The sequence below is a fragment of the Parasteatoda tepidariorum genome, chromosome 4 (assembly GCF_043381705.1).
Source record: "Parasteatoda tepidariorum isolate YZ-2023 chromosome 4, CAS_Ptep_4.0, whole genome shotgun sequence".
Taxonomy (NCBI): domain Eukaryota; kingdom Metazoa; phylum Arthropoda; class Arachnida; order Araneae; family Theridiidae; genus Parasteatoda; species Parasteatoda tepidariorum.
In genome coordinates this window covers 80,236,774-80,263,697 of record NC_092207.1, presented here as the reverse complement: position 1 = coordinate 80,263,697, position 26,924 = coordinate 80,236,774, and the positions used below count along the sequence as shown (strand labels likewise).

The following is a 26,924-nucleotide window of genomic DNA, read 5'->3' as shown; positions in this document are numbered from 1 at the left end:
TTAATTTTTTCATTATTTTTTACACGCTTAATATGATGTATTCTAACATTTGCGTAAATATTTCTTAAATCAGAGTTGTTGAGTTACAAAGGGTTTAATATTGACTTAAACCTTCTAATTTAATCAAACCTTGTAACCATATTCACCGCCACTGCTCCAGATGAATGGCGAGGGGAGTTCATTCCGCAGATAGGCTATGGATTGCTAGGGTAAATGGTGGAGGGAATATATAGACTAAAACGGGCAAAACTATATGAACTCGATATGGGCTGTGTAATGGCTATAAAATATGGATCGGAAGATTCTAAATATGCTTATCTAAAAAATTATTGGTCGATAATTTCTCCTCTAACCATTATTTAACAAAGATTTAACCTATGATGGCCCGAGTTATGCTTCTGTTTGAGGTTTGATGAATTTTTGCGATTACTTTTCCATTATCAAAAGTTATACTGTTAGTTAGTACAGGAAATAAATAATCTGTCTGTGGTAAATTCATAACAGTGACCGAATAAGCAAATAAAAATAAAAACCTATGTTGACCTAATCTGACCGTACGAAGGATATAAATGATCTTGTTTCAATAACTTGCAGATAAATACAGTTAGAATGTCAGATTTTTTAAGTTATCTCGTGCTAATTTTTGCAGTAGAAGTTAACTCCTTTCTGCATCCAATCTCATCTGTAACAATCTCCTCATTTCTCCTTTCTGTAACAATGTATAATTTCCCAATCACTTCGAAATTAAAATTTAATAAAACTCTTCTTATATTGTTGTTGCTGGCCCACACGGTTAGCGGAGCTAAACCAAGTCCATGACTCCAGAGACTCTGATGAGCAAGTCTGTAACAAAAAGTGGATCTGAAAAGAGGTCCACTTTAGAGATATTTAGGCATTGAAGTATATGTTCAGGAGTAGCTTGTTGGTCGTTACACTTAGTGCAAACAGGGAAAACTTTTGAACCATTACTGAACAACATAGTTCTTAGGTGACCGCTTCGAAATCTTGATATAACCGTCTGATCCCGCCTGCTGCACTGAAGGGTCAGGCTGCCACCTGAGCGGTTGCACTGATACCAATGATGAACAGGAGGGGCCACAGGATCACGAAGCCTGTTAAAACGGGAGTGGAACTCCGAGAAAGTCAGAGATGCCGAAGAATGCAGGGGCAGATCAGTTCCGCTCTTAGCCAAGGAGTCTGTAATCTCATTACCCTCAACATCGACATGAGATGGGATCCATTGCAAGTGTATATTATGGGAGAAAGAAAGGGTCTTCAGCTTGTTTAAAATTGAAACTCCATCACTGTCACCCACCCCATGCCAATCCGAAAGGTGTTGGATTGCACTCCTACTATCGCTCAAAATCCAGATGTCATTTGATCCTGGAAAAGTAAGCACAGCGCCCAATCCAGCATCTATAGCGATCAGCTCGCTGCGAAAGACAGAGCAGTGATCAGGATTTCCCAACTTGATATGGTAAGAGCCGTGGTTGGATCTGACGAAGACACCACTGCCAGAACAAGAATCGGCATTCCTACTGCCATCTGTATAAATAAGAGTTGCCTCGCTCGGAATGCTGTTGATCAATTCAAGAGCAATTTGTCTCAGATACTCAGGAACGTCAGAAGATTTCTGACATGTACAGGAAGAAATGGGTGGAAATACACTCTCTGGAGTCCCTCGCTTGGATCAACACAAGAGTTCAGATAGTGCGGCTCAACATTTTCTGAAGTCAAATTATCACCGATCCCTAGACTGAAAGGGCTGTTTCTCTTGAGCCTTTGGTTTCTCTTATATTAAAGACTTGCATTATCAAACATGATGGAATGAATATGAATATGATATAGAATCGTTTGTGGTAATAAAAAAATGAATAAAAAACATTTCTTGGAAAAAAAATGAAAAGCGCTTAATCAATTTTACTTAAAATGAGTGGACTACTTTGCATGTTTTGATATGTCAGCGAAATTCATTATTTTTACTATAGTTAATCTGCAATATGCAAATCTACAAAATTGAAATCAACCAAAATAAAGAAGTCTCATTGTCATCATGTCACAGATTTTGATGAACATTTTTTGTAGAAAAACTCATTAATAAAAAGGGCTAGAATAATTTTTTCGGAATATTTGGACGAAAATTACGATAAGAGGGCTATTTAGAAATTCGACTCGAATTTAAAAAAAAAAATGGCGTTGCAACGAATGATGGCTCGTATATTAAAAATGTCTATATCTTTTTTATTTAAGCGAATGAGCCGATTTTTTTAAAATTTTGATGTCATTAGAAAGAAAAAAGTAAACTCTATGTAATTAAACTATTAAAATGCTGAAAATATTTACATAAGTTTTTATAAAATTTAATTTAAATATCTTTTGGGGAAATTTTTTTAGCATATTTCAAGAATTTTTTACTGGTTAATAACAGCTTTTATCATCTTATCTTTTCCCAAAATATCATATTTTTTCAACAGACAAAGAAAATCAAGAGGATGTTTTTTGTCTTTATAAATTTAAAAAGTAGTTTTTAGCTAAATTAATTCAAAATTTTTATTGCACAAAGTTTCTTTACCTCAATTTTTTTCTCGTAATGTTAAATCATTTTGATTGATTCGTTATTCTCTCTTTATTAATTTTAATTGATTTGACAGATTGATTTTTGACCTCTTGTTTTTTCAAAAATAATAATGTCATCGTTTCAATATAAAAGAAATCATGATGGTATTTTGTGATTTTGTTCAGAAAAGAAATTTAAGAGTTGTTTTTAGTCAAAATTATTCAAGGTTTTAACAGCACAAAATTAAAGTTTTTTGACCTCAATTGTTTTTGTGTAATATTAAATGTTATACTTTTGAACGTAAAAGAGCTCCAGAAAGTTTTTTTTTTGTCTTACTTTCAGTTATTAAAAAAAATAAAAAGTAGCTTTTTGTCCAAATATTTTTAAAACTTTTTTGGGTGAAATAGCAAAGTTCCCCGAAATCAATCAAATAAAAAAACTCATTCTTGATTTTCTGATAGTGAAAAGTAAGACATTTGACTATAAAAAAAATGAGATCAAGAAACTTCGATTTTGATTCTCCTTAAAATAATAAATCGCAATCGCCGGCGACACTGCTTTGGATATTCAGCTTATTTTCACATTCTGTTTTGCTGTGTTACGGCTTATTCGGCTTAAATTATAACGACTTAGAAACGTGAATATAGAAGGAGGTGTAGAAAACTGTACAAAGAGTACTATGAAATATAAAAAAAATTATATTCGATAAATAGATAGAGAATTATTAACTGCTAAATTTGCAGAAAAATCTCGATGCAGGCTATCTTGCAGGCCGCAGCAATGAAACTACAAACTTGAAATTCCACATGCTGGAAGAACCAGGTTTGTTTATGAACTTAACAGAAATTCCTCTGGAGAAATGTATCCGAGATAGTGGATTGGACCAAAGAGGCACTCTCTGGAATAGGTCTTTCCAGGTTTTGTCTTACGCTGATGACATCGGCATAATTGGAAGGTCAGAAAGGGATGTCAGAGAGCCTTTTCGAGCTCTCGAAGCTGCTGCCACAAATATGGGCCTTGCTAGTAATGAAGAAAAGACAAAATTCATACAATTTTCATCCTCTACTGTAAATTACAGTGCCCTTTTATGTATTAATGGTTAAAACTTTGATAGGGTTAACGAATTCAAATAACTTGGCAGTGTTGTTAATGATTAAAACATTCTTAGAGCAGAAATCAACAATAGAGTTCAAATGGCTAATAAGTGTTTCTTTGGACTGAGGAGACAGCTAAGATCGAATCTTCTCCGCCGAGAAACAAAGTTAAGACTCTATAAGGCACTCATACTACCTCTGTGCTACTTTATGGAAGTGAAACTTGGACCCTAAATTCAGATATACAGCGAACACTAGACGCCTTTGAAAGAAGTATCCTCAGAGCCATCTTTGGCGCAATTCAAGAAAGGGGATGCTGGTGAACCAGATATAATTTCGAGCTCTACCTTCTCTACAAGCAGCCCCAAATTTCACAAATAATTCGCAGTAATAGGCTGAGATGGCTGGGCCATCTATGGAGAAGCCCTGAAAATAGCGCCATGAGAATAGTCATATTTAAGAACCCTGAGGGGTCACATACCAGAAACTGACACCCTACTAGATGGCTCAACGACATCAAAAATGATTTGAAAACTCTAAGGCTTAGAAATTGGAAGGGAATTATCGTGGATAGGAGGAGCTGGCATTTGTCAGCTGTAGAAACAACCAAGGCCTGCAAGGGGCTGTTGCACTGACAAAGAAGAAGCAGAACAGAGCAGAAATTGCCATTTGTTCGAAAGTTATTGAATTATAAGTACTTTTTGGTAAATTTTTTCACTTTTTTTTTGCTTTATGTTGTATTGTTTTATTGCTAATGTAACATATATTTTGCAAATGATCAAACGGGGAAATCTCGAGTGAGCCACCAGCCATCAGCATGAACTTTTTATAAATGACACTGTTCACTTGGAGGATGGATGACCTAGTTAGTTCTTACTTTCTTACTACGAAGAAAGGGGAAAGTGTGATTTATTGGGAGAGTATCATCACATTGGATGACAAAAAGAGTTTTCGAGGGATACAAGTAGGATTCCCGCCAGTAGGGCGACAATTGTCGCCAAATGTTCTACAAATGTTGCTAAAATCATACACAAGGGCGGGAAATTTGTAGTCTTGAAACTTAGCAATTTACAAAATAGTAGCCATAAATAGTTTTTTGCATCGAATTCCACGCATTTAAAAAATATTTGTTGTACTAATTTATTCCTCTATGCGTAGAATGGAAATCAAATGCGTGGTATTCAATAACAAAAAGAGAAAATTTTAAATTTAAAAGTTTTGATTTAAATGTTTAAATTTCAAATTTAAATGTTGTGTTTTGAATTCATGTACTGGCAGTAAATTTATTCATTAATAAAAGGATTTTTTTTTTGCTCTTTTAGAATTGACTTCATTTAAAATTTTAAAATATTTTAATAATGAATTTTTAGTATAATTATTTTGTTAGTTCTTACATTCTCTGTTTTCTTCATATACTTATTTATTTAATCTCAGCGTTTTAATCGTTATGTTGAATATATTTACTAATATTATTTTAGCTTTTTTACACTTGATTTTAATAACCATCAATTTTCGATCATTATGGGCTAATGAATCTTATTAGTTAAAATTGTTGATGTGTACCATATGTAATTGTAAACTTTGATTTTTCTCAAGTTTGAATACCATATTAATTTTTTGGACCACTAAATGAATGCCTAGGTGGTGTTACTGGACCACTAAATTTCCATTGTTAGTACGGACCCGAGATAGAAGAGAAGCTTCAGAGAATGGGCCAATAACTACTGGCGTTATTAATAAGAGAGGGTGTCATGTATTTTATCTTCAGTGTAAATTCGCCTTGCAGCGACTCAACTCAACTCCACCTTTTGTTATCCCGCGCTAGTCAGTTGTTGTTCAGCTTTAAACGTAACAAGATGTAAACCTCACCTTCTCCCTAATAAAATATGATTTACCTTGATTCTTGTATATAATAATTTGGCGACGAGGATAAAAGAATAATAATGACGGAACTCAATCAATTAATTACAACTCTTCAAGAATTTGTTCAATCAGTAAAATCAACACCAGAATCGAAACGAAGCGCAAAAGATGTCATCGCTACTCAAAACTTATCATTCGATCCTTTTGATGCCGCTGTCGAATCCTTTGATTGTTATTCTCAACGACTTGAAAATTATTTCAAATTAAAAGGACTGTCAGCAGATGATCCAGAAACAGAAGAATTAAAGGTACTCGTATTAATTAACTGTCTTGGCTCACGACAATACCAGCTGCTTTCGAGTCTTACTGCACCGGATATTCCGTCGACAAAAACATTTCAAGAACTGCTATTGCTTTTAAAGAAGCATCTATCACCGAANAGTGTGACGCTTATCGTCACTTAATTCAGAATCACAATAAAACATTTAAAATAGATTTATCGTAAATTGCAAAATAATTGATTAGATTTAAAATACTGTGGAAACGTCCATTAGTACATAGAACTTAAGCAAATACAAATAAACACTCTTGATTAAAGTTAAGAAATACGTGTCGAAAAGAGTTAATCACAAGTCTATAGTTCAAGTTTGATTTCTTATGTGACCTTTCCAGAATTTAGCAATAGTTTTATCGAGCAAAAAGTTTAGTATAAAAGACCAACAAAAAGAGCAGTAGTAGAGAGAATAGAACCGAGTCATTAGAGAGGTTCACCAATTTCCACTATGAACATCAGTATGGGTAGTTCTCTCCATGCCAATTAGTTTATTTGTTACTAATCAAAGCCTTTTAATTAATTTAATTTGTTATTTAAATTTGTATTTGATTAAAGCATTAATTAATTTAAGTATTTTAAATAGTTAAAGTATGTAAATGAATTCGACAATAAAACGATCACAGGTTAAATTGATACGTAGTAGTTTGGGTCTTTAAACCACCGTAACATTAGCAATTTACGAAATAGTAGCCATAAATAGTTTTTTTGCATCGAATTCCACGCATTTAAAAAATATTTGTTGTACTAATTTTATTCCTCTATGCGTGGAATGGAATTCAAATGCGTGGTACTCAAATAGAATAACAAAAAGTGAAAATTTTAAATTTAAAAGTTTAGATTTAAATGTTTAAATTTCAAATTTATATGTTGTGTTGTGTTCTATTTTGAATTCATATACTGGCAGAAAAATTGTTCATTAATGAAAGGATTTTTTTTTTTGCTCTTTTAGAATTGACTTTATTTAAAATTTTAAATTATTTTAATAATGAATTTTTAGTATAATATTTTGTTAGTTCTTACATTCTCTGTTTTCTTCATATGCTTATTTATTTAATCTCAGCGTTTTAATCGTTATGTTGAATATATTTACTAATATTATTTTAGCTTTTTTACACCATCAATTTTCGATCATTATGGGCTAAATGAATCTTATTAGTTAAAATTTTTGGTGTGTACCATATGTAATTGTAAAGTTTGATTTTTCTCAAGTTTGAATACCATATACATTTTTTGGACCACTAAATGAATGCCTAGGTGGTGCTATTGGACCACTAAATTTCCATTGTTGGTACGGACCCGAGGTAGAAGAGAAGCTTCAAAGAATGGGCCAATAACCACTGGCGTTATTAATAAGAGAGGGGGTGTTATGTATTTAAGACTCAATTTTTTTTCAATGGAGTAGAAAACTTTAAACTTTCTGGAAACTTAATTTTTTTCTTGTAGATTTTATATTTACTGTCACACATTTTCACAAAAAAAGGACTATTTTTAAAGGCACACATAGAGGCAATTCTCGGAAATTATTTTTACAAAATATTTAACAAAAAAAAAAAAAACCTCCCGAAAAAAAGTTTGTTGAACATCATATTCGTCATTTTCTCGTCATATGAAACTATGCTTTTTCTCAAATAATATGCTATTTCTATAACAGCTGTGAGTTTTCAATTATTACTCATGGCTATTAGGTCAAGTGTAGCCTTTCTAAAGCCAGTACTGTCAACGCTTATTTTGAAAATGGCCAAAACGTCAATATGGAGAAAAGCCATAGTTTTGTGAATATAAAAAACGCTTAAGGTCTAATTTTTCAATATTTTGAAATTTATTCCAGTACTGCATTACCCGGTCTTATAAAGAATAGCAAAAACTGAAAATACACATACGATATTGATAATTTTCATCCAGGTGAAAAAATGTCGCAAAATTAGTGATTTTTAAAAAAAGCTTAATGATTTTTAAAATATTTGTCATTTGTCAAAAGGCCAGATAATTCTTCCTGGCAAGATTATTTTTACATAGTTTAAAATAATCGCATTCGTTCAAGTGTGGGGCACTTAAATTATAGTTTTTTTTTAAAATTTTCATTTTTCCTAGAGACAGAGCTTCAAAAAATAGCGCTAAATGTCAGCGCCGCAATCGCCATATGTGAAATCACCAACCACAATTAGCAAGATCTCAGATCTATGACGTTATATAAAAGAACGCCGTTTAAAGTTTTTTTCAGTTTTAGATTTTTCTGTTATTTTCAGGTGGCAACATTTGTACGTCATTTCATATGTTTTTGTTTTGTTTTCTTTGCGACGTGTTTACTTCCTACTTCTGATGCAATGGTTTTTCTTTCTTCAAAATCATGGAGTTAAAGTGAAAATAAAATAAAAAATTTATTCAGAAAATAATATTTTCCTATTGCGTTTTTACTTGCATAAAAATAAACTAATTAATGTAATTAAAAATGTCTAGCGACAGCGATTTAGATTATGAAAGTGCTGATGAAGACACGACTGAACACGATATAAGCGAAAAAGAAAAGATATCTGAAACTAGTAAAGGTTTTGACAAAATCTCTGGTGAAATTGCAGCTGGAAAAAATGCACCAAAAGTTGACTCTTCAACGACAGATGTAACTAGTAAACTTCCTTCATCACAGAGCGAACCTGATAATACTGACTCCTCTGAAGTTTTTCATAGTGAACCAAGTACGGGGAAAGAAAAAGATGAACCCCGAGTTGGAGCAGATGCATCTGTAACAAGTTCCGAATTAAAGTTCCCCGAGGAAATTAAAGTAAAACATGAGAAGCAACGCGTACCTTTAAGACTGGAAAAGAAAAGGCAACAGAAAAGCCAATTCTCAAAAGAATCTTCTGTAGAAAAGAAAAGTCAGTATTCAAGAGAATCTTCTGTAGAAAAGAGAGGAGGCGAGCTGTTTGAAGGGCCTTCTGAAGAGAAGAAAAATCAACTCTCAAAAGACTCTTCGGAAGATAAAGCAAACTCTAATGACAAAAGTAACAGTGATGCTCAATACAACATTCCCCCTGCTGTTGATAAAGGAAAGGTAAAAACATCGGTTTCCATTCTGATACCTGTTCACAGGGAAGATTTCTGTATTGGTACCTGTTCCAAAATAAGCATCAAGTTATGGTGATTTCTGGTCAGTGGCTCATGAGGAAAGAAAATTGTTGTAAGAGGACCAATTCAAAAGATATAACTCATAGCCACCCTAAAGCAAACTTCTCTATATTTTTGTAAAAATTATTTGAAGTTTAAAATCTATATAGCTTCTTCATAATTGCAATTGGTGCAAACAGGAACTGATACCAAAATATCCCCTGTTTGTGTCAATTGAAATGTGCTCTGGGAAACTACTCGGTTTTTTGTTTAAAATAGGTTTAATCTGGGATGCACATCATATAACCTGCTGGTTCTTTACTGACCAACCGTTCTTGTGTCTGTGACTTGCTCCTTAAACGGTTTTAAATATTATTAAAAAATATATGAAGTCTTTTTTTTCTACCAATGAAAAAATACCATTATATTAGCTATTTATTTATTTTTTTTAAAATTTACCAGTCATCTTGCTATTTCAATTACTTATTGTTTTTAGTGCAAGTATGACCTTAATATATCCATTTTATTTTTCAAGCTTTGTTTGTGGCCATGAGTTTCAGATCTTGCAGACAAATGTAGTTTCACGCAAAATTTACCTGTTGCTCTTTGTATACATGTAACTTTTAGCAAGGATATAAATACACTTAAAATTTTTACAATTACAGTTTTACTTCTCTTATGTTTGTTTCTAACATGAAATTTTTTAGTTTTTGTGGCTTGCTATCAAAAAAAGCTTCTACTTACGTGAATCTAATTAAAAATATTTAAAAAGTTGATTGTATGATTTGAATTTGCCTGATCATGTGTGCAGGTTATCATTATTTTTTAAATTTTTATGTGCTGATGCCAGATTATCACCAAAACATTTGCGGAAATTTTCTCCAACAAATTTAAAAACTTCAATTGTGAAGTTTGATAGAAATGTTGTACTTTATTAATTATTTATCATATGATATAAATTTTTTTTTTTTTTAACATTGGATTGGAACAAAATTGTATAAACATAATCATCTGTGAAATTTATAGTTTCAGTATTAATAGTTCCCAAAAAATTTACCAAACCAATTGGTCATGTTAAGTTAATAATTTGTTAACTAGTATTCTGAAGTCTTTGTTAATGAACTAGTTAAATACTTTTAAATTTTTATTATTATATTCTAATAGCTTCTCCAATGTAAACTTGTGCATTTTAATAGTATAATTTAGACTCGTATAGTTATAGTTAATTTATCATCTCTAGCTATTCACATTTCATGATATAAGTCATACGAGACCTTCGTTTGAAGTGTTTAGTTTTATTATTCTAACTTTGTGCATTAATATGCAAAGTTATTTTTCAACTAATTTATTAAATTGTCCAATAAACTTATCATATATTCACTGTTTTTAATTGCTATAAGATGCATAACTTTCATAAATATTTATTGTATTTTCCAGACATCATCTTGGGGTTTTGGTGGCTGGGGTACTAGTTTATTATCTTCTGCAGCTTCATCTGTGTCCTCGTTTTCTAATCAAGTTTGTAAGTAACTGTTACATTCTTTTTATTATACAAGGTTGACTGAGGTAGATGAGAGGGTAGAGCTATTTAGTTTTTATGTAATAAACTTTTTTATCCAATGTCCTGAATCAGTAGAGTTATGGTTACATGAAAATCTGGAAGAAAAAAGGCTAAGATTTGCTATGCATGTGCATCAGTTTTTCAAGATTTTTGTGTCATCAAAATTGACGATTATAACTGTCAATCAAGAGTTTAGATTGTACTTGTTGACGAAAACCGCCAGCGATTAAATTAACCCATGCAGTTTAATGGTGACCGTGCTATCCAAGTATAACTGACCTTCTACACATCTAGAGTCCAGGTGGTGGCTATTTGGGTGAGAGGAATATAAAATACAATTGGCTGAAACATGGTCACAGAGTCTGATCTCTAAGAAAAGAACAGGAGGTCCAATTTATCTCATTACGGTCATGTTAAGCGCAGTAGTTTGTAATTAACGATTACGAATATAGAAGCTATTGAGAAATCATTTATTTAAAAATATATTTTCTTATTTTATAAGGGTTTTAATAATGAATTATTACTTTATTGTATGGAACTGGAGAGCTGCAACTTTGCATCAAAAAAGCTTTGTAGTTTGCGACCTCTGAACTAGCCAATTATAATCATCGATCCAATGCATAAAATTTAGCACATTATGCACCACAGTTTGGCCATCTTTGTATTTAATTTTTTAAGAAACCAAACTACAATTTATTTTTTCTGATTATAACTGCTAACTTTTTCTTTTTAAGCTCAAGGAATTGGTACTGTTCTTGAAACTGTTGAGAGTACTTTAGGAGCTCCATCTCCAGAAGACCTGGCATCTGTTTTAAGGGAAAAAAGAGGTACCCCAATTTAACATTCCGTTTATGTTAAACTGTGCGAAATGCTTTAAGACAATATTTAAACACAAGAAACAAACATTGAAAATGAAGGATTTTATAGTATGATAAATATTAAAAATATACATGTTTTAACCCCTTGCATCCGAAGCGTCATGAAAAGACATTTACAAGCAAACTACGGCAAGTGTCGTTTCGTGACGGTCTTGTTTTTTTGGGGTNGTAATGAAGGGACACAAATTCTAGGACTCGATCGGAATCAGAGGGTTAAAGCTGCTTTCTTTTCCTATCCTTATAACTTTTTTTGTTTTATTTTTACTGCTGTTTGAATTACAAAAATAAAATTCTAGAGATCAAGTAAAAATATGAAGATATCTGTTTCTTAAATTATATTTACTTGTTATCAGTTAATATGCTTATAATTTTGATTGGAAGAAAAAATATTTTTTTAATTAAAAATTCTAAACTTGATTAGGAAATGAACCATTTTGTACCAAGTACATATTGTTTAAAAATAAATTTTAAAGCAATTGAAAAAAAAAATAGTTCTGCGAATTTTGCAATTGTACTGGCAAAAATTATTATATTTAAAAAGCAGGTGTAAGACCATTGTTGTGTGTAAGCATCTGTTAATTTAAATATTAGTTTGTATATTTAATTAAATCAATTTTTCTGTAACATCAGTTTTAAAAACAAATTTTAAGCAATTGTGAAAAATTGCTTAAAATTGAAGCATTTGGGTCTTTTACGCATTTATAATAAAAAATGTCTCTATATTTGGCCTTAAACTTTCTATCTCATGTTTTTATAATTGTGAGTTTTTTATTTTTTTGCAAACAGTCTAATTATCTGAATGTTGGACACTATCTCTTTAAACTTGTTTTATAGCTCTCAGAAGCTTGATTACAAGATTGCTATTATAATTCAAAAGTGATAGTTTTTGATTACTAGTACCTTTTTGAAATATTTGTCAGTTTTCCCTACGGCACATTTTTAATAACAGTTTCATGTTAGCTTTTTTGTTACAATTTTTTTAGTTGTCAAACACAGTGTTCTACATATGTTTCTATGTAATTCTATGGATTATCTATGCAATTCGTTTTACTAGAATCTAGTGATGGCACTGCTGAAAAAACTGAGGTTCAAGAAGAAGATGAAGGTCTTGGAATACTACCTGATGTATCTGCTTGGACTAAAGCAATAGAAAACACAGTAAGTCAAAATGTTTTGTAATTTTTATTTTATGGATTTGTTCAAATGCCCAATGAATCTTTTTCTCTCTTTTGGAGTTTTCTTAATTGCTATATTATGATAGTGGAACCTGTCTAAATTGACCACCCTCGGGACCAAGTCAAATGGTCACTATATAGAGGTGGTCACTTTATGAAGAGTCTTTAAAAAGGACTTTTTAAATAAAACTTGCAGAAAATGGTCACCTTACTCAGATTCTCACTTTACCCAGGTGGTCACTTTTACAGGTTCCACGTATTTAAGAAGATTTTCAAATTTTGTTTCAATTAATTTCAAATGTAATTTTCAATTCCATGATGTTGGGTCTAGGTTTTGTCTCTTTATGGAATAATGTATGTGTCATTTGCAGTACAATACTTCTAAAACATCATGCAAAACATTCATCTGTTACATTCGCATATAGCTGATACACCTTTGTGTGTTTTATGTGATAGTGGATGGCCAATGATGGCAGAACATTTGGACGAGTGTGAAGTACTGACAGATTTTTCTTGTATATTTCAACGCTATTGGCAAGCAAGAAGTTTAATGGCCTAACGGCTAATGTAACTGGCATTTGACAAATAAACATTCGAAGTGTATGCAATAAGAAAAAAGTATGCAGAAAATATATAGTAATGCGAACTGTGAAACAGAGGCTTTGCAATATGTATAATATTATGTTATATAGATAATTTCATGTCATCAACCTTATCTACTAAGCGTAACAACAGATATCTGAAACAGATCAATATTAATGTTTTAAAATAAATCTTAACTATAATTAGTTTTAAAATATATATACACTTAAGTTCAGCAGAACTTAGATTTAATATCATTCAAGAATAAGGATTTTCTGCTTTTAGCATCTTTTCAGCTTGCACCCCTTTCATTTCTTATATCACTAATGCAAAACAATCATGGCATTTCGTTATGCTATTCGACCGTAATAAGAATCATTTGCCCATAGTCGTCGATTAGAATTTATTGGCAAACACGTTCACTTATGCTATTTCTTTTAAATACTAATGAGTTGGAGTCTTGCACTACTTCTAATATCCAACAAAAAGGAAAAATAAACATGTAGAAGCTTTAAGCTTGTTTATCGTTAGTTGTATGATTTGTGATTCAAAGGCAATTTCAATAGCTGAAATTGTGGTGATGAAGAAGATTGCATACTTCAGATGTCTTGAAATTGTTCGAATTACTTTAAAGAAAAAGAGAAACATAGAAGTGTCAGCTTTTTTTTTCCAATTAAAATAATGTAAATTTTTCATTTTTGCAAATTTTGTTTCAGATTGTATTTAGCAAAATATAAGTAAATTTGTTCGCATTTAAATGTTGGTTTTCATGTCCCTGATATAGGAATGTTCCATTATTTACAGGAAAAAAGTAATCAAGAGTATTAGAGTTAAAATCTAACAAATTTATCAATTTTGATTTGCTTTAGAGATTGTAAAGTCAAAGCAGTTTGTGAAGAAGTGCTGTTTATTGAATTGCATTATATAGATCTGATACTGTATTTCTTTCTATAACATTTTACTATGGGCTACTAGTAAATGATACGTTTTTTTTAATTTGGAAATATATAAAATCATTGCATCAAGTTAATTGTGATTAAAATTTTGTTTGTGTTATGTACCAATTTTGATAAAATGTCTGTGTTTCTAGGGCTCTAAAGTCTTAATGGGAGGTTTAGATACTTTGGAGTTAATCGGCAAAAAAACAATGGATATTTTGACTGAAGGGGACCCAGGATTGAGGAGCAAGCGTACTTTATTCACAGAACGTGTTAATCTTTCTCAGGTATTTTAGAATAATTTGTGTCGCTTTGTCTATTTGCTTTAAAACTATTACTAGAAAAAATTAATCTAGTTATTATTGTAACTTTGATATCACTTTTTGATTGATGTCATCTGATTCCTATTTGGCATTTAAAGTGAGAAATATCTATCTACATATACATACAATACAATGTTTTATCTCCATATGCCCGTTTTCGGGAAGTGTCTAATTTCCGGACATTTTTTATCCATCAAAATACATTAAACTTTATCCTTTTTTAAATTTTTTTTTCTTTTACCATCTATTAAAAAGAAGTAGTATAGTATCTGTAAAAATAGTGGCGCTTTGAGACAGAGATGAAGAGATCAATATGCATCATACCAGTTACTTTGCTTCCTTCTTGTTATCTGCACAGCACACTCAATGCAGACAAATCACTGATAAGTCGAAAATTTAAAAACATTTGTATAATGTTGCAGTTTTCTCTTCACATCTGTATAATGTTGTTTTTCATGTTAAAATTATCATTTTAAGTTTTTTTTTTACTGTAAAGATCATTTTTGAAAAAAAAAACCCAATCATGTAGTAATTTTTTCCCTCTTTACAGATTCTGAGAGAAGCTAAGGAGAAAGCTGATAAAGAGAGTGAGAATAATTGTGCATCAGATATTGATGTGATTCATTATAGTCAAATATTTGATGACCAACAGGGATTAGTTCATCTTGAGGCATTGGAAATGCTTTCAAAACAAACTCAAGCAAAATTTCAGAGGCTGCTCATGAGACACTCAAGAAAAGAAGAAGTTAAAAAAAGAATAGAGGAAATTAAGTCCATTTGTGAAAATATACCTGGTCTAGATGATCCTTCGGGTATGTAGTTACTTTATCTTTAACATCTAGCAAAATTATCATGATTTATATTTCTCACTATCATATGAATATTTCTAACAATTCTGTCTCTGAGTGTTATTGCTTTTTAAGGGCTTAAAAAATATTTTTTTATGAGAGCTGTGAGTTTAAAAAATATATTTAGAAATAACATTGATAAACTTTATCTAATTATTAGCATTAAAGTGACATAATTTTCAGTAGAGAAATAATAAATTGGTGATTTTTTTTAAATAACTGGTATTAACATTATAGAAACGTTTGTTTCTATTTGTATTTGATTTAAATTTCTCTGAATTATAATTAAATTAAAATATCTGGGATGGAAAAAGGCAATTGAAAATATGGATCCATTTTGACTAACTTTGGTATTTCATTTTAAATATATCTATATGCCAATAGCATCAGCAAAAAATGATACTGCATACAGAACTTTGATTTTTTAAATTTTTTTTTAAGAACATTTTTACTGTTCATAAAAAATTACAGTTATGATCAAATTTTTAATCAATAAAAAACTAAAATTAATGAAAAAATTGGGATTTTATTGAAACACCATTCAGAATATGCTGTTATGTGTACCCCCTCCACTACACCACTGCTATATTTATATGGCGTGGCATAACTTATTAAACCTTTGTTTCAGGTATGAAGATACAATTGTGAGTGAAATTTTCTATCAGAATGGTTTAGAGAGTTTTTTAATTGTCAAATATTTGTTATTTTAAACTGCAATTAAATATTCATTTAAAAATGTATGCTTACTTTTAACAATTTTATAATTATTTTCATTATTAAGGTGAACATTTGGATATCTTATTATCGTTTATCAATGATCACTTTTTAAAAAAAAATATAATGCATACAAACTTATTATTTAATAAAGGTTTATGTTTAAGGATAATTAACAGATATTTAGAATTTCCTCAATCTTTTATATGAGTCAATATATAATTGTAATGAATATAAAATTCTAATTTATTAAATGATGAATACAGTTTTGGATCAAAGTTTTTAAAATTAAAGCTTAAGCATCAAACAATTACACATTGAGACAACAATTTTAAAAAATAATGATACATTGTTTTATGTAAAATTTCAGCTTTTTTTATAATTAACTTTTATAGTCGAACCTCAATATAATACATTTGGAGGGGAAAGGGAGGTACTAAAATTATGGGGATAATGAAAATTGAATATTTTTTAACTTCAGTTAAAATAATAACTTCTGTTGTTTTAAAAGTTGTATGACATGTATTTATTTAAAGGTTTATTTCAAACAATGTGAATATGATTACGTTTTAAATAAATTCTTCTGTTTGCCATCTGATATATCTCAAAATGCCTTAACCTCTTTTAATATTTCTAATTCTTTCTAATTATCTGTTTGCACATCTACTTCTTTAATAATGGAATTCAAGCAATTTCTTACCAAATAATATGGTAATCTTTTCTTATTTGGGTTTCAGGAAAAGTCATTCATAAAATTGTTCGAGAAAAGCATTTTGAATTCTTCAGAAATTAGGTTACAAAATTTTGGGGATCAAAAATATTTCGTAAAATTAAGGATTTTTAAGCCAAAAAATGTATTAGGCTTAAAAAAGGTCTTTTTCTATAAAATTCACGTATTGCTATTTTTAAACAATAGTGTTGTTCATGCAACATATTTTTTAAATATGCAATATTCATTAATTTAAATTTTTTTCAGAGTGTGAGGGATTTGAGGATTTTGAGTCAGTGTTTAAAAAACATGTACTAGAACTAAGTTTACCTTTAAATGTGGATAATATAATAAAGGTGAGTTATCTAATAATAATGGCAATATATTAAAACAAGTTATTTTTGGCATGCAACGTGTGCCCTTTTATCCTCTGTGTTTATTATGTATGAGAATAAATATACAATGGAAGATTAGTATGCCTGAGTTCATGGCATAACACTAAAATACATCCATAAATTGTAATTTTTTTAATGAAAGATAGGATATTGCAACTATCTATGCTGTATCATTGAGTGCATAAAGCACGATCCAAAATTTACCAAACGAAATATCCTATTAAAACATTATTTTAAAAACCATGTTAAAATCCATTTTAATAACTACCCAAAAACGATTGTCAAAACCACACGGATTCGCTGTGGAATTGTCGCTAATTGATGATTACTTGTTAAAATGCCTGATTCAGAATTTGCAATATGTTATAATGGCATATTAAAATATCGAGATTTTATGAACCGTATGGAAATCTGTGACAAAAACTGCAAAAATAGCACAAACCACGTGTTGATTGAAATTGATGTTAATTATCATCTATTTGTTATTTTTTAATTGAATAAGGATGTTTTAATGTTTGTATCCAGAAAAATCTATTTTCCGAACTTGCCTTTACTTAATATATAGTGGGACTTTCCTCTGTATATGAAGTAAATCTTTCTTTTTATATTGTTAATCATTAATTTGTTTAGCATTGATACCTGCGAGGTTAATATATAAACTCTAAAACGTTTTAGAATTTATTTATCATTTTAAATAAGAACAAAATTTTATAAAATTAAGAAAAATTGTCTTTTGCTTTTCTCTATACATATAATATTTCGGGGGAAAAGAATAGTAACAATTATTACAAAGATTTAAATTAGCAAAATGGTACCCTTATTCGAAGAAAATTCTTTTCTATTTATATACAGCTTACTCAAGAAAATTTATCATAAATATTTTAATCTAAGATTTTAGACTGCTTATGTACTATAACTTCATAATTTTTTTTATTAATTTGTTAAGTGAGAACAAATTTAAAGACAAGAATCACTGCTGAAGAACGCTGGATTAAAAAATATCTGAACCTATTTGGATGTGAGATAAAACTTCATTTATTTATAATAATTATTTATATAATGAAGAATTATAAGTATAGTTACAAAGTTTTTAAGTAGTTAAATCTTTTGTTTTAAGATTTGATAACAGAGAGTAACTTCTCATTATTATGAAGGATTCATTTTATAATTTATAAGAAAAAAATATTTTAATGAGATATAAATTACACTAAAAGTAAGTTTTATTTATGATTCCCAAATGAAACTCTCAGATACGCCATCTGAGGAGAAGGCTCTTCCCTCGCTTTCTCTTCTCAGTTGTATGGGAATGTACTATGATATTTTCCCATTCCATAATATTTTTTCATATATAATTGTCAAAAATATTATCCTAAAATTTCCAGGATGATTTTTTAAGAACTATGTTTAATGCAGTTTTCAGTTCCATATAGTTTCTTAACTTTAAAGTTTTTAATCTATTTGAAAATCAAGACAGAAACTAATGTACTTCATTCTCATATGACTATCCACATGCTAATGGTGAAAACATGTGAAGTGTTGCCATAGGTAAAGAGTTCTACTCTGCGCCACCTTTAACCCATTTCAATCGTAAATACTCTAAAAAAAGGGAGAATTTTTTTTGTCTTTTAATTTTTACAAGGTGGCAGTATCATTAGAAACAGGCTTTTTCATTTCAAACTAACATATGCTTCCAAACAAATTGGTGCCTCTACCTCTACTCTTCTTTGGATGTATATTAAAGCTGTCTTTTTGTTATTTAACTAGGGTATGTTATCAGAAAGATTATTATTTAGTTGTAAAAACATGTTTTCTTTATTATTACAGACACAAAGGCAACTTTGTGAAACTCTTTCAAAGTTTGAGAATGTATCGGAAGAACCATACATTGATCCAGATGTAAGTCATTTTATTTCTGTATTTATTCATTTTAGAATTAAGTATTTAAATTACATGTAAAAAATACTGATTATTATATTGTTTATCATAACTGTTTTGCTGATTAAAATAAGTAGTTAAAATATGTTCTGTCGTTTTTCTGAACTTAAAGTTGATTGCTTTGCTGCAATGAATTTAATTTTTTTCAATGTTATTCAATGAGAAAATAGTGCTTAGTAAATAGACTATTGACCAGAGTTGTAATGTTTACAAGATTGGACATTGCTGTAGAAAGTTAAAACTAGACATTACCTTTGACAATTCAGTTTTTTAACAAACGTGGTAAAAGCTAGTATTATTGCATGCATGAAAATATAGAAAAAAAGGAGAAAAACAAACATAGTATCAAAGATTAATATCAGTGTATAAAGAATTTACATCATTGATGTACTTAAATACAGGAGTATTTATAATTTGATTCTTGTATATTTAGTGCGATCTATCTGTTAAAATAGCACCAAAGATAATAAAGATATTAAAAACACTACAGAAGGGAAAGATTTCATAATTATAAATAAATGAATTAAACAATTTCTCAACTCACCAATATAAGACAAGTGCCACTAGTTACTAAAATCATATGTAAATGTTAATCTGATTGGTTGCTAAAATATGAAACTCGCAATAGCTTGTTCATAAATCTATTACCTCCAAGCCATAGAACCAAGATAATTTTTTACTAGTGGGCTTCCTTTTATACTAACAACTTTAATCCAAAATTTTACTCATTAGTTTGTCTTTTTCTTATAATTAAATATAACCCTTTCAAGGGCAATAACCAAACTTTTCAACAAAAGATAAGCACCTTTTCAGCACTTTTTTATATATATATAAAATTAAAAAAAACATTATTGGGATATACACTCTAATAAATTTTTTTCTTCCTTTTGTTGAAAGTTCTTCATTTATATATGTATATACACACATAAACATTGTTAAAAATTTTGTATGATCATTATAAAATAATTAGTTCTCGACAAATAACTCTTTTCTTGCTTATATTAGCCACCATAAACACAACTTAACCAGAATTTTAAATATATTCAATATTGAGTTGCTCATTTTATTTTTTTAAAATTGCCTTATTTGATTATGTAAAAAAGAATAATTTTAATTCCTAATTATAATTAATCAAGCTATTATTTTAAAAAGTTATCTGGTGTATTTTTAGATTTTATTAAAAGTGACATATAAAAGTTTATTCAACAAAACGTTGACAAGATTAATATTATTGATCATACTGAATTTATAAAGATATGTAAAGAATTAAACGCAGAAGGCTTAATAAATTTATATTACATGTAAATTAGTGAATGGTCCCTATTAAATTATTTACTTAATTCAGTATTTCTTTTTATGAAACAATTGAAATTTTTTAAAAAATAATTTTGAAATGAAAACTCAATAAGTATTGAAATTAAATATTGTCAAAAGTAATTATTATATGATCCCTACATTCATAATTTTTAACAAATCCGAGATTACCATGTATGTTCACATGAGACAGAATTCATTGCAAGTGGACGTCATGTTTCTGTGAGAGTAACTTCAACGAAAGCAAGGTAGAAGTGCTAGTTGCACCACCAGTAGTAGACCACTTACTCAGGTGCGAAAGTGAGCTGTGACTGTTTTGACGAGATTCACAAATCACTAAACTCATCAAAACTTTAACTCTATTTATACAAAGCAAGTATTTAACAGTATGTCGTGCCTCAAAGCCCACCCAGGTTTATACAGGGTATCTGCTACATTTTAGATTTTCAAATTCATGACCTTCCATGAATTTTTCATGACTTACTGAAGTTACTACCTATTTTCTCCGACAAAAACACAACAATAAATTTAAAAAAGCATTATAATAACATGAATTGAAATGATAGGTATAACTAAAACTGTTATACTCTGCATCTTCATAATAATAGATTTTAAATTTAAAAAACTGAGTAAAGAGAGAGTTAAAGCAATAACATAGCCGAAAAAAATACAAAAGCAAATTATTATTTTTTCCTGCAGAATTATATTCTACTTGTTTATCAGAAAGGAAAGAAACACTGATTTTTCTGTTCTCATTTGGGAATAAAAAAAAATTGCCAACGACTGGCTTGCTTCAGCTAGAATTTTAAATTGATAAAATGAAAAATAAATAAAATTCTGAAGTCAGAGAAGTTTAAAAGATAATTCGCTCTAGAAATGAGGTTTTTTCTTTCATTTTTTGAAAAGAACACCATAATTTTATATTTTAATAAAATATGACTGTGAGTGGGGATTTTGTTACAAATTCAGATATTCGGTACACCATGAAATTGGGGGGTGGGGGTAAATTCCATAAAAATAGTTAAAATCATTGCATTTCATGACAAATCTTGTTCAATACCGAAATTCATGACTTTCCAGGTGTGCAGATACCTTGTTTATATCAATGGGTATCAGCTTGTTGAAGAAGTGTAAGTGTGCAATGTTAACTACATTGCTATTGTGCTTTTGGTCTTAAAATAGAAGAGCCTTAACTTCCATGACCCCCTTGTCTGTCTGGCAATCGGTTGTATTGGGAATACTTTTTTTTAATTAACCGTTGGTAACATTAGAAATATTTCTGTTCTGTTATCTAGACAAATCACTCAATTTCACTTTTTAATGTATAAATTATTTTTAAAAAATTGTCCATTTCAATGTTTTTTTTTTTTTTTATGTAGGAGATCTACCGATCTTCTATTTGCAGTCTAGCAGAATTCACTGCTCGTTGCATTGAAACATTTCATAAAGTTGCTGAACTTATATTAGTTCAAAAGAATTTGTCTCCTGATTTAGAACAGTGTGCTACTAATCTTACAGGGTATGAATTTGATTTAAAATTCTTTTCTTTGTGAAAGAGTGATTGCAATTCCTCCCCATATAATTAAAATTTTGTTTATAGATTAACTACGGTCATGGGTATTGAAGTTAATAACCTCTCTAGCAAGTATCATAAATGCTTAGATTCTTCAGGGGTAAGTAGTAAATTTTATTTCAATTAAATCTTAGTTAAATGAAACAAATTAAAATAATATAAAGTTGTAATAAAAATAGTTTTAAATTTTTTTTAATAAACTTTTTGTTTTGAAGAAAGAAGATTGATTGAATGGAGAAAAGGCTTTTAAAATAGTATTACATTTTTGTAATTAGTCAGTAGATAATACAAAAACTTTTAAACCCAACCTATTTTGCATGCAAGTCTTTTAAATTAAACTCAAAATTACCTGTCATCTCGATTTGTTTAGGATTAATTTTTGTATCTTTTCATCATTTTAATGAAATATTCCTATAGCAATGTTTGCTGTCAATTTTAGTATAATTTTTCAAAGCAGTATGCTATTTTTCTTTTCAAAATTAATAAATATAATTCAGTAAAAATTGAAAATAAAGCTGGATTGCTTTTAACTAGTAATATACAATTGTTACTTTTTTTTTCACATAACTTATATTTTAAAGATAAAAACACTTTCCAAAATATTTCCTCTTTGTATTTTGATCATCAAAACTATATTCTTATTTGTTTATGAGATGTATCCTTAAAATTAAAAAAAAAGAAAAAAAAAACTTTATAATTTTTTTTTTTTTAATGTAATAAGCATTTGTCTTAAGTCAAGCTTTTAAAAAAATGAAAAAAATACCCTTTCGAGCCGACTGTCACATATATGTGCCAGCAAGAAACGCGCTCACTTCCCGACCGACACACCCGCGTGTCAGAGAGTTTTCTCGTTCACCCCCGACCGTCACTTATTTGTGCCAGCGTTTCGGAACGTTTTAAAAAATGAGATTTCTTCCAAAAGATGGCATTGTATGTCCATATGGTTTCAGATACATGTAGATTTGACCTTCTACTCAAGATGAAAGTACAGTCACGTGGTTTTTAGGAGAAGGAGTGGAGGGGGGGGGAATGTTTTATGAGGGCTCTTTAAATTAGCACGTGATATTTATTTACAGTAAGTAAGGGAGTTTTTTTCTCTCTCGCTACTTTCGATTTTCGGATTAGTTTTCAGTGGATAATTAGATCTTGTAGGCTAGAATTTTTTTCTTCTTTTTACCGTTAGAATGTCGAAGCGTCGAAAAATTTTGACTGAGCTGGAAATAGAGGAAATTATGCAAAATATTTCAGATATTGATTCTGAAACAGATTCGGATAGTAGTGATAGTGACACTATAATGAAAATAAAATGTGTAAAATATACATTTAAACAAGAAATAACTTAAGTAAATAAAGTATCCATAGAAATATATCTAAAGCATATGTCACTTAAATACTCTACAGAACAATATTGAACAACGCGCTGATATTTCGGTAATTTCATGGAATTAGGCTTAACATTGAAAAACCCTCCGGCCTCAGCGGTAAGCGCGCTTTGCGTCGCAAGAGGGTTAAAGTAAGGTGTATAAGTTAGTTAATGCAACTGATATTTTAAAAAGACTTAATTTTTAAGAATTTTATGATTGAAAGTAAGCATGAACAATATTTTAGTTGGTTGAATCTTTAAATAAAACATTTATGGAAGAGGAATTTTTGTACTTAAAGTTAATTTTTTCAAATTTACCAAAATATCATGTGATATGTACTTTATTTTAAAATAAAATTTAACTTATTATATTCTTTTTTTTTTAATAGGATCATTTTCCAAATTTCATGAATAACCAAGGTTTGAACATCACAGCAATGGTGACTAATCTATATGTTGAGGTGAGTTTATAACATGGTCATACCTTGGCCATTATTAATGTTCGATAATTTATTTCAATCACAAATTGTTTATTTAGTTTGTAGTCTAAAAATCCTTATGTAGTCTAAAAGTTATACTGTAGTCTTTGAAAATATCTTTAATTGAATGTCTTAAGGTTTTAAAAAAAAATAGGTTTTTCTTTCAGTTAATCTTTCAAAAATTTATTTTACAGGCTTCTAATAGTAATAAATACATACAAGATGCCTTCCTAATGCTTGTACCTGTTCTTCAAGTTTGTTTGTTGGAAAGTATAGAGGAATAATTTAGTGATAAAACAAATGTAATTAAATTGTAAATCAAATTTCTATTTGTTCTGAATAAAATTTTGTATTGAATTAATTTATTATTCTGTTATCTTTATTAATTGATCTTAACATTTTCGTTCTTTTCAAAGAAATTATATTACAGATAAGGGTTTGTATTAAGTCTTAAAAAAAAAACACAAATTTTTTTTGCCATTCAATAAAAGTTATTCAAGGTCCGGCTATTAATTTCCAGGACTGACGTAACTGTAGGAGAACGAAAAGCCGGAAGATGGCGCTAATGATTGCATATTGAAGAGTGTTTTCTTGCGCATGTGCAGTGCAATCGGCACCATACTGAAGTAAGTGGTTCTCATGGAAAGGCGCATTAAAATGTAGCTCTTAAATTCTTGTTGTCGGAGTGAAAATGGAGCAAGAATAAACATTAAATGTTGCTTCAAATTGGGCAAGAGAGCTGCGGAAATCTACAAATTGCTAAAACAAGCTTACGGCGAGGAAGCATTATGTAGCTCAAGAACTTTTGAATGGTTTAAAAGCTTTCGGGGCAGCATGGAAGATGATCCTCACACAGGTCGGCCGCAGTCATTACGCACGCCGGAAGCAACTGAAAAAGTTTGCTTCCACACATTGCGTTGCCTGTGAGGAGATTCTTAGCCCAGCATGGTGTTGTTGAGATGCAGCATCCACCATACTCTCCAGACCTAGCAACTGCAGATTGTTTCCTCAGCTGAAAAATTCGCTGAAGGGGACAAGATTTCAAGATGTCGAAGCCATCAAGAAGACTGTAACGTCACTATTAAAGAGCATTCCAAAAGAGAACTTTAAAACTTCTTTCCGAAATTTGTACAGCCGAGCACAGACGTGCATTTCGGCTGATGGGGATTACTTCAAATAATATTAAATGGCTATGTGTTTAATTTTATTTTCTTCTGAGTTATTCCACGAGTCCTGGAAATTAATAGACGGACCTTGTATTATTTTAATATCCATTAGAACTATTCATTCCAATATAGCGACTGTTTTCTGCTACACCCATTAAAATTTATATGTATATAAGAGTCGAAAATTTTTCCAGTTCCATTGTCAATGACTCAACTGATTTAACTCAAGTTAAAAGAAACTTTTCGGCCGGGATAGCCTGGTCGGTAGAGTGTTAAACCCATGTCAGAGGTCGTGAGTTAGATCCTTGCTGGGAGAAGACTCTTCGTGTACAGAATGACGACGGTCTTTCAAAGTTCCCATAACAAATCAATACCTATGGGGGTACTGAATTGGAGATTGATTATGCTCTGGTAAAGGTTAAAATTACGATCTGCCGATGGATGGTGTGTGAATGTCTCCTCTCTGTAAAACAGGCTTTGATGCGCCATAGATGGTGTCACTGGAAAACAAGAAAAAGCTTACCCCTTTGCCTTAAAATATGTTTGTCGGCATTGACAAGTGGCAGAAGACAACAAAACAACTTTTTTTTAATGTTACCAAACGTTAAATATAACACATCTTTTTAATGAAAGAAGAGTAAAAGCCCCCGAGATTCTTATCCTAGGTAGTCTTGATTAAACGGTTAATGTAATGAGCTGCTTCCGATTGATAACACTGGGGAGTAATTTTTCATTGCATTAATACAAGTACTTGATCTTCCCTAATTCGTATGCGGGGATTTTGAATCTGAAACTAGTTTTGTTCGGAAAGCTACGAATATTTTTTAAAAATGATATTTTTAGTTAATTTTTTTTTGTCTGAATGTACAAGTTTATAAAGAACTAATAGGTTTACATGCATACTTATACACTTGTCTTCTCATTTGAAAATAACACATAATCTTAACTCATCGCATCATAAACTAAAATATATTATTGCCTTCTACCGAGCACTCCCTAAGCAGCAATGAATAGGGAACACCACTCAATACTAAGTAAATAATAAAAAATCCTCCATTATTAAATTATACTTTGTAGAGAAACAGATAGCAGATTTTGAAACAGCGATACGAAAATATCTAGGATTCATTCAAAAATCTCATGCAACAGAAAGGAAAGAAAAAAAAAATGTTCCACAGTATAATCAATAGAATACTACAATACAAAGGCATGAAGTCTAGCATACATTCATTTATTTTAAAAGGGAGCAATCGTAACTTTGCAAATTTCTTTCAAAGGGAACAATAAATTTATCAATCACATATTTCTTTTTGTGACACGTTAGTCCCCTTAAATGGTTTATTTTCGAGATATAACATATGGTTTTGCATTTATCTGGGTATGTGTTATTTATCAAAAATGGCAGACCGGAACCATACTTAAATTTTTATTTAATAATAATAATCTTAGATTTATTAAATTAAACAGCACTTTTACATAAATTAACATTAAAAAAATCAAGTTGCAATATTCTATGCAATTATGTTTCTTAAATTTTGTTCGAGTATAGATTTGCCCATGTATGTAAATATTTATGGTATTTTTGTACTCTCATGATGTAACGGCCTCACAATATGATGCACGTGTATCGATTGTAATTATTATGTTATTTACTAAGAAAAATCCATTCCTTTTAATAGGTAAATTAAAATTCTGTAATTATCTTTACTGTTCACTGCTTAAAATATTTTTTATGATTACATTTTGAGATTTAAAACTAAACTAGTAAAATTTGGTAAGAAATATATTTTTTTGAATGCAAAAATTTAATCAGTTTAAAAGTCATCTATTTGGGAAAGCTAATCACACAAAACTCTGAATTGAAATCCAAGTATTACATAAGAGTGAAACACTTATTGCAACGCCTTTGTGAATTGATTTTTTTTATATACACAAATATAGTTTTTTACATAGTACAAATTTTCACTAGAAGATATATTAAAATATTTTAAAAAACAAAAGTATGAGGTTATTAATTAGAA

At 29.9% G+C, this 26,924-nt stretch overlaps 1 protein-coding gene across 1 annotated transcript; it reads left to right on the top strand.

Moving 5' to 3' along the window:
- Positions 1 to 8,096: 8,096 nt before the first annotated feature.
- On the top strand, positions 8,097 to 24,098 carry LOC107437886 (protein FAM114A2). Its single transcript, XM_016050021.4, has 12 exons — positions 8,097 to 8,897; positions 10,388 to 10,472; positions 11,246 to 11,338; positions 12,444 to 12,547; positions 14,237 to 14,371; positions 14,958 to 15,219; positions 16,946 to 17,034; positions 18,898 to 18,969; positions 21,702 to 21,841; positions 21,923 to 21,995; positions 23,648 to 23,719; positions 23,932 to 24,098. The coding sequence occupies exons 1-12, from the start codon at positions 8,298 to 8,300 to the stop codon at positions 24,019 to 24,021; spliced, it is 1,815 nt and encodes a 604-aa protein (XP_015905507.2). The 5' UTR covers positions 8,097 to 8,297; the 3' UTR covers positions 24,022 to 24,098.
- Positions 24,099 to 26,924: the final 2,826 nt, after the last annotated feature.

What these genes read in the sequence shown, in the direction of transcription:
- LOC107437886 (XM_016050021.4), top strand. Translation starts at nt 8,298, where the DNA reads ATGTCTAGCGACAGCGATTTAGATTATGAAAGTGCTGATGAAGACACG. An exon ending in CTAAAGCAATAGAAAACACA is followed by an intron (nt 12,548 to 14,236) that starts GTAAGTCAAAAT and finishes CTGTGTTTCTAG; the next exon opens with GGCTCTAAAGTCTTAATGGG. An exon ending in TGGTCTAGATGATCCTTCGG is followed by an intron (nt 15,220 to 16,945) that starts GTATGTAGTTAC and finishes AATTTTTTTCAG; the next exon opens with AGTGTGAGGGATTTGAGGAT.